This window comes from Rhopalosiphum padi, chromosome 1 (genome assembly GCF_020882245.1).
Source record: "Rhopalosiphum padi isolate XX-2018 chromosome 1, ASM2088224v1, whole genome shotgun sequence".
Classification (NCBI taxonomy): domain Eukaryota; kingdom Metazoa; phylum Arthropoda; class Insecta; order Hemiptera; family Aphididae; genus Rhopalosiphum; species Rhopalosiphum padi.
Window position 1 is genome coordinate 18,277,848 of NC_083597.1, and position 9,482 is coordinate 18,287,329.

General features: G+C 27.7%; 1 protein-coding gene across 1 annotated transcript; it reads left to right on the forward strand.

The window, feature by feature from the left end:
* The first annotated feature begins 2,914 nt into the window (after positions 1-2,914).
* LOC132931954 (bromodomain and PHD finger-containing protein 3) lies at positions 2,915-9,322 on the forward strand. The gene is made up of 18 exons (XM_060998076.1): positions 2,915-3,126; positions 3,466-3,705; positions 3,775-3,995; positions 4,056-4,183; positions 4,280-4,460; positions 4,548-4,729; positions 4,797-4,938; positions 5,011-5,215; positions 5,303-5,492; positions 5,743-5,935; positions 6,088-6,206; positions 6,277-6,586; positions 6,657-7,008; positions 7,522-7,669; positions 7,803-7,918; positions 8,192-8,439; positions 8,530-8,669; positions 8,766-9,322. The coding sequence occupies exons 2-18, from the start codon at positions 3,486-3,488 to the stop codon at positions 8,950-8,952; spliced, it is 3,282 nt and encodes a 1,093-aa protein (XP_060854059.1). The 5' UTR covers positions 2,915-3,126; positions 3,466-3,485; the 3' UTR covers positions 8,953-9,322.
* Positions 9,323-9,482: the final 160 nt, after the last annotated feature.

The window sequence follows — 9,482 nt, forward strand, 5'->3', positions numbered from 1 at the left end:
TGAAAATTATATTCTCTAAAACATTTAAAACGCGTTCGTGCAAAACGAAAATTAAATGTCAACGGCACGCGTGAACCGTCCGTTACTCCGTGGTGAAGTTACATAATATATTATCATTATTATCATCATTGAGTATACTTACATTCTGTGGCATAAACATAACTTTTGTATGGAGGGAGAGTATCAGTGAAAAATAATCTAACTTGTGTACAAAAAATAGAAATTTTATAGTACTTATAATGCTCTATATATAAAAAAAAATCATTAGTAGATATATGAAAAAATACAATATTTTAGGTGAAACTCAACACTTATGCCCTCAAATTTAAACGCCTTTGCAATTATAAAAGGGTGGGCTTGCTATTCGTCCCGATTTTAACAGCATGTCCTCGTACCCCGGTCGGTCATTCAGACCATTCAGTTTGTACCGATTCTTAAAAACTAACTAATGGTTTGTAAAATTAATTTAATTTTAATTTGTAATGAATTCCTATTGGTACAATTCTATTGAAAAAAATACATTCAAGTGAAAAATATTTAATGTAAATAAATATAAAAATTATACTATTTATACTTACATACTAAAATATTAAATAATATAATGTTTTGAGGCCCCTTAAGGGTTTCAAAATCTAACAACCCTATAGAAAGGTGATTCATCATAAGCATGTTACCCCCTCTTTTTTAATAAGTAATTCAGTTATTCAAAGTCTGATTTTTTAATATTTAAATATACATGAAATCCATATCATTAAATTTTTAATGTTTATTATACTTACTATCCAGTATATCCAATGTATACATACACTTCTGTTTAACAAAATGACAACTTCCCTTTTCTACAATAAAATGTTTACGTAAACATCAAAATTAAAATTTGAACGAGTAGTTTTTGAATACATAACGTTTAGTAATTTAGTATAATGGATAATAAGTCTATGTCCTATGATAATAAATATGGAACATATCGGAAATATCGGTGATATAATAATTTGAAAATTTTAATAATTAATATTAAAGCCGTAACTGAAATCAAATTTTGGGGGTGGGCACCTTGAAATTAACCTATCAAACTAGGTTAAACCAAACTAGAAAATTAGTAACCAATTTATAACAATATCAGAATCTGTAACTTAAGTCTTAACTTATCCTATAATGGGTGCTCGATGAAATCGTGGTAGTTTTGTCATTTCCAATTTTTTATCAATGTTAAAATAGCAAGCGCATTTTGTATGCAAAATTTAAATTTTGGAAATCACCCCTCTCAAAAATTTGTCTAGTACTATAGTGTGTGTTTGATACTCGAGAACACAACATACAATTTAATTAATATAATAATATAGGTATAATATTTTGTTATTGTATGTAACAAAAATATCCTAATAAGTATAACTACTTAATTGGTGACTATAACAACTTGGGAGTTAGAGTACTATCTAGTTACAATCTGGCCAATCTACACAAAAAAAATTGATTAATTTAATATTTTAATGGAATAATTATATCTAATTATATTTAAGGGAAAATAACTCACTAATATTATAGTGGTTCACCCTGCTAGCAGAATATTGGAAGTTTCCTGGTAGGCCGTACTGTCATAGCCGCAGCAGGCTGTTCAATGCTCATACTTCATTCAAAATGATTATTATTAATTACTAATTAGCAGAAATGCCTAATTATTAATTAAGCATTCCTGCTTAAGGAAGAAGAGAAAATTATATTGAGTAATATTGGTGTTGATCCGTGATCGTTATTCGTTGATGACATTATTGACATTGTTAAAAATAAAAGTGACTTTTAGATTAAAAAAAACTATATATTTTTTTTAAATTTAATAATTTATCTTGTTTTTATTAAGAACGAACACTACAAACTATGAATTATTCTGTTTAGTAATCATTAATCTCAGGGCAATTATGTTTTACAAAACTTCAAAATAAGCATGCATTTATACCCTAAAAACTCACTAAATTTATCTTTATAAGAAAAAATTAATTTGACGTATGTTCCTCTGCCCCTCCTCCCAATTCAAATATTAAAATTGTTTTATACAATTAATTGACGTGAAATTGCATTACTATTACATATTCGTACTTTACACGCTTTTAGATTAAGCTTAAAATCAAAGAAAAAGAATATTTTGAAAGTGGTGGGAGGAGCAGAGAAACGTACGTAAAAATTTGAGGGCAGTAAAATAGTTTTCCTGGGCCGAATTTCTTTCATAGTCTATCAATGGCTCATTATTGATTAATTAAATATTTGATGAAAGTAAAGACGCAAGTATGCAAGTATTCAACCTAGTGAAAAAACTCGGAAAAAAGTCACTGGTTAAATATTAAATTATTGAGTAATAATTAAAGCTGTGTATACTATTAAAATATTTTATTATGCAAGTATAATATAGATAGGTATTAGGTACGTGTAGCTGCAATAATGCAATCGGCACGATATTTTCATATTATCAATTGTTGAATTGTCATATAGAATATATTATATATATAAACGTAATACGTATAAACTATAAATACTAGTTAAATAAAATAATAAACCAACTTAACTGTACTAATTATAATATTATATGGATAATAATGTAACAATAGTTTAGTTATTAGTTGCTATTTGCAGTACCACTACTGGCACTACAACCACTGCATTTTTGTACATACTTTTTTTTCTTGATACTCAACAACTCAGCCGGCATAATTGTTTACTGTTTACCAGTAACTAGTAACTACTAAGTAGTTATTAATATTACAATAATATTATTGTAACAATATGTTTATTAATAACTGCGTTAAACCCATAGACTATAATATATATATATTATATATGCATTAACCATGGTTTAACCGCCAATTTCAATTGATAAAGTGATTACAACGATTACAATATAATAACATGCATGATAATATTATTATGTTTGTTATTTAAACAGAATACCTATAGGTAATAACTAATATGGAAATGTGGCGTGTTGTAACGATTTTTTGAAGAACCATTTAATAAATAATAATATAATGTAATCATGTTGTTGTTATTTTACATCAAATATACTGGTTTAACGTTTTCGCATAATATGTTGTGATATTTTTTGACTAAGCAGTTTATCATTAGAAATATTTTGTGGTAAGTTTCCTTATTAATATATATCTATTCTATTCATTATCCAGTGTCCACAACAATATTAACTTTTACTACTTTGTTTCTTGTATTTTATGTTCATTTACCATGCTAGCGAGAATACCCGTAGTGGGATGCGGAGAGCTATGCTTCCTCCAGTTATTATAGTTAATATTAATTTTTGATTATTTGTAAAAAAAAGAAAAAATATTGTATGTGCTGTATTGTTATCTTAACTTGGCTTTACCCCTTACCTATTCTGTATTTCTACGGTATCCCTTGCATGCTGGGATTGACCCTTGTATTAATAAATATTGTGGTTTCTTTATATTCTATTTAATGTAGTATAAAAGAAAAAAAGAAAAATGGGAGACTTTGATGTACTCCAATATTGCCGTCAGCTACGTAGCCTGAAACCACCACCTTACAAGTGTCCAGTAGCTGATTGTGACAAAGTATATTCAAGCATGACTGGATTTCAATATCATCTTGCTCATATTCAACATTCAAGTCCTATACCTCCATTAGACATTGTTACACCGACCAAACAAACTACTATTACTCCAGTCGTCAACAAAGCTAAAAGTAACAAAAATAACAAAAATCAATAACAATTTTGTAAGGATGATCATAATTTATAATAATGTAATGTAGGTAAAAAAAAGAAAGGAAGGCGAGTAACATTTACAACACTTTCACGAGTGTCTCAACCCGAAGTTGCAGAACCTGTAACGCCTGTTCATTTATCAAAAACTTTATGTGAAGTTGAAGTTGCTGATCACAAAGTAATACGATTTAATGCTGAAGATTATTTACCAATAATATCAAAAGATGATTACTTAAAACAAAAAAAAGATATTAAAATCCCCTCCAAAGTAAGTTTTATCTAATCACAATTACATTTAAGTAGTGTCAAATATATTTTTGATTTTTAGACAGCTGCAATAATTTCTTCTTTATCAAAAAGTAAAGAAGCTGTTCAAAATTTACCACAAGCTGCATTTAAAGAGATTGACAATTATGATATACTTCAAGCTCCACCTATGCCCAATTCTTACATAAGGTACCCTTTAATACATTTAAAATTAAGATTTATTATGCACTATTATGTCTTTATAAACAATTTTGGAAAATTTATTATTTTATTTACTTTATTAAGATTTATTGAAAAGTCAGTTGAAGAATTGGATACTGAAGTAGAATATGATATGGATGAAGAAGATGCTGCTTGGCTGCAAATTATGAATGAACGTAGGGAATCATCTGGCTTAGCAGGAATATCAATTGAGTCTTTTGAGCTGTTGATGGATCGTTTAGAGAAAGAATCTTATTTTCTTGTAGTATGTGGTTTGCTTTTTTAATTATGTCAAATATAATTTAACACTATTTTAAGTACATGTAAATAGATATTTAATTTATTTGTATAGCAAATGAACAAAGAAGTTGATAGTAGTTTAGCAGTCATTGATGATGAAGCTGTTTGTTCTATTTGTCTTGATGGGGAATGTCAAAATTCAAACGTTATTCTTTTTTGTGATATGTGTAATCTTGCTGTTCACCAAGACTGTTATGGTGTTCCATACATACCTGAAGGACAATGGCTCTGCCGGTAAGTAAAAAATTTTATATCAGTTATAACTCATCATTAAAAAAAAAATCATAATTATTGTATTAAGGCGATGCCTTCACTCACCATCCTGTATGGTTGACTGTGTATTATGCCCCAACAATTGTGGTGCATTTAAACAAACTGATCGTGGATTATGGGCACATGTTGTGTGTGCATTATGGATACCAGAAGTTAGGTTTGCAAATACAGTAAGTCACACATTAAATTGAACTGAATAATTTATTTAAACAAAATTTACATACTAAATTTGTGTACCAAAGGTGTTTTTAGAACCAATAGATAGTGTTGAAACAATTCCTACTGCTAGATGGAAACTTACATGTTATATTTGTAAACAACGTGGTGTAGGAGCATGTATTCAATGTCACAAAACAAGTTGCTATGCAGCATTTCATGTCACATGTGCTCAACAAGCTGGCTTATATATGAAAATGGAAACTATATCTAATGACATCTCTAATATTGGTAATAATTCATTGATTTTTTTTTTTTTTCTAAGGACTAAAGTTTTTATTTTGCAAATTATAATATGAATTTCATTACAATTTTTAGGAGATGCTGAACCAGGTACAGTTTTAGTTCAAAAAATTGCTTTTTGTGATGCACATGCACCAGTAGATTATCTTGCTGAAAACCGAGGACGACAATCGCCTGGAGAAAAATTAAATAATGCCAGACGAGTTTTAGCTAAAAAACGTTCTGCTGCTCCAGTCATATCAATACCTACAATCCCACCTGAAAGGTAATGTTTCTATACTCTGTCTCATGTATGCAACAATAATCTCGGGTGGCATACAATTTGTGTTTTGTTAGACCACACTTCTTACTAATTAGGTTGTTGTCGCCAGCTTTCAATTCCAACATGGGACTCGACGCTCGTTAACAACACTCATTGCACTTTATACTGCCACCCAAGGTTACTCTTATGTGAAATAGAGTAATATATTACTTTATGATAACACTTCTCAAAATATTCCAATTTTGTTATTTAGAGTTACTGAAATAGCTAATTTGCTATCTGTGCCTAAAAAAGGCCAGTTTGTTCAACGACTAATCGCTTATTGGACATTAAAACGGCAGTTTAGGAATGGTGTACCACTTTTAAGACGTTTACAAACTAGTCAACATTCTAATGTATCACGACGCGAAGAGCCGATCACATCAAATGGAAATGAAGATGATCTTGTAAGTATTATGTTCTATTAAACATAATTAGAAATTTTGACTTTTAAAATAATTAAAAGATTTAATATTAATATCAGTATTAATTTTTTTTCTCAATTCTAAACATTGATATATTGTAATGTCTAAAATGTTATTCATTAATTAATTTTTAGAATGAATTATATCGACAATTAAAATATTGGCAAGCTCTTCGCCAGGACTTAGAAAGAGTTCGGTTACTTTGTGAACTGATACGTAAAAGAGAACGTTTGAAAAAAGAGAATATCAAAGTGTAAATATTAAATATTTGTAAACACTTTTGTTTTTTTAGTTGGTCTAATAATATTATGTTTTTTCCTTAGACATGAACAATATACAATTAAATCTCTATGGCCATTCCATGCTTTTTTACATTCAGTATTACAGCAGTTAATTGTAAAAGATACAGGACAGATATTTATTGAACCTGTTGATCAAAATGAAGTCCCTGACTATGGAGATATTGTGAAACATCCAATGGATTTACTAACAATGGAATTAAAAATAAAAAACTCAGAATATAATAGTCTTGAAGTTTTTGAGAATGATTTCAACTTGATGGTATCAAACTGCTTAGCATATAATTCAAAAGAAACTATATTTTATAAAGCTGGTATAAAAATGAGAGATCAAGTAAGTTTAATTTAGTTTATTTTATGTAATAATATGCTTAAAAAATAAAATATATTGTAATCATGTTTAGGGTGGAAGTGTTTTAAGAACTGCCAAACGAGATCTTAAGATTTTAGATTTAGATCCTATTTCAATGACCTTATCTGAAAACAGTAAAGAAGTTGAAGAAACTAAAGCTTTAAAATGTGCTGCTAAAACAAATGAAGAAATCAAAGATGACAAAAGTGCAGAATTTGATCATGAACTGAAAGAGATATGCAATCCTTCTAATACCATGGGTGATGATGATCGTATGTGTAAACTTTTACAGTTAGCTGATAAATGCAGAGGTGGCCGACAAAATAAAAGAGCTCGTCTGATTAAAACAGAATTGACCAAGCTTAGAGCTAAAATTGACTTGGAAGGAAAAAAATGTGAAAATGGTAATTTTAAAATTGTCATATTTATCAATGTAAATACATTTCTAAACTAAAATTATGATCATCTCAAAACCTATCTCTTTTTATTTGAATTTTTAAAACAAATTCATACATTATATTCTACAAATTAACAACTTAAAATAATTGTACTCAAAAGATAGATAATGATGTTTAAAAGATGTAAATGACCTCAGCCATGAAATGAAAATAAACACCTGATTATGCATTAAACATTAATAATAATATAAAATTAAAAACAACTCAATTCATTAACAAACAAAAAATCAATTATAATAATATATTTCATCATACGCATATTTGCAAACAAAATAACATGAAAGTATTTTGTAAAAAAAAATGCATTTTCCTTCTATTGCTCCTTTTATTTACGATAAAATTAAAAATTGTTTTAAAATTTAATTGTATGTAAATAAGACTAGAATCACTGTGAAACAAATGAAAAAAGGTTTTAATTTATAATTATGTATATTCTATATTACTATTTATAATTTTCAGAAGAAACTGAGAATGTTGATGAGCAAGAAAAGATGGAAGTAGAAAAAACAAGTTTAAAAAGGAGTGTAAAGAAAAGAAATGATCAACCAAGTGAACAGTTTGTTTTTAAAAAACCAGAAACCCCGTCAAAATCAACATCTCCAGTCACGTAAGAATAACAAATTAAAAATAATAATTAATTTATAGATTTCATATTAAAACTATCATTATAATATCTCAACTTAAACTATTATTTTAAAATATCATTAACTAATAATTTATTATTAACTCATATTTTATAGAACCTCTAGAAGCTCTACTCGTAAAAAATCATCAACAGACCCTTTGATCACACCTCCCCTTATTAGACGTACAAGACAATCAACTAATTTTGAAAGTTTTAAAGCATACAGATCTAGTGAGTTATGTTTTTAATAAGTTATAAACAATATTTGTATTGGTTATAGAGATTCCATGCTGCAATTATTTATACTTGATAATTTATTATTAATATTAATATATATTATTTATTTTATACTCATTAGGCAATAACAGTTTTCCTACTGCAATATATTTTTTCCTGATATTACACAGTTTATATGTGTTAATTACTTATAATCTTTACACATTTCTATATTAACTTTAAATTAAATTTTTGTAAATCACTTAGTAATCATTATTAAATTATTAGATAAGAAAACCGATACAGAAGATGATTCTCCATCAGATGAAGAATCAAGCTACTTAGGTTCTGAATCTGGTTCAAATTCTACTAGTACTAGTGGAAGTGGATCATCTTCTGATGGTAGTAGCTCAACAGGAAGTTCATCGGATTCAGAATCAGAAAAGGAACAAAAGAAAAAAAGAAAAAAGGATGACTTTGCACAATTACAATTAGTCTGGGCTAAATGTAGAGGATATCCATGGTATCCTGCATTGGTAATACTTAATAAAATGCAAAATATTAATAAAAATAAAATATAATATATTTTTATTTTTTATATTAATATTATTAATTTTTTTTTCAAGATAATTGACCCAAATATGCCTCCAGGGCACTTGCATAATGGCATACCTGTTCCAAGTCCTCCGTCAGAAGTATTAAATTTGGCAAGTAATTACAAAGAGCTTGTGTACTTGGTATTGTTTTTTGATTCTAAACGTACATGGTAAGTCATATTATGATAGTTGATAAATAGGTATATCAGTATATGCAATGATTATAAGTGTGCTATATGTCTAACATTGATTAAATACTTTACTAGGCAATGGTTACCTCGTAACAAACTGGAGCCACTTGGTGTTACTCAAGAACTGGATGATGAAAAGCTAACAGAATCAAAAAAACCAGCAGATCGCAAATCTGTGCGTAAAGCATATATGGAAGCTCTTGTTTATAAAACTGATCCAATAATTCCATCATCAAGTTTAAGACGTTCAAGTAGAACATAATATAACATATTATTTATGTTAATTTATCAGTTTTGTGCATGTTGCACTGTTAATTATTTTAAAACTTCAATTCTTTTATTATTTTTATATTATTATATCAGAAGATATTTACATTTTAATTTTATTATTAACATTATTTTTTAAAATAGGTATACCAATCAAGAGCATTGTAATAAAAAATATATAATAACCTTGTTAAAATTAATTTAACCATAGAAAGTATTTATAAATCACAAGAGAAAATGTTGATGTTAACTATGAATTTTTACTTACTAATTTTTTTCTTAAAAGTGTTAATTTTTTTTTTCCATACTGACATGTCATTATGAAATAAATAACAAATCAATAAACAAAAAGTATTTAGTATTTATTTCAATTTTTATTTTATTTTACATGGAAAAAATCTAATTATGATGTGCTTGGGAAGTTGCTTAGCTTTTCCTTCACAATATAAAAATACTTAAATTATATAAAAGCAAGTACATCGTAATTCGTGATCGTAACTACCACAAAGTTGGCGCCATCATAGA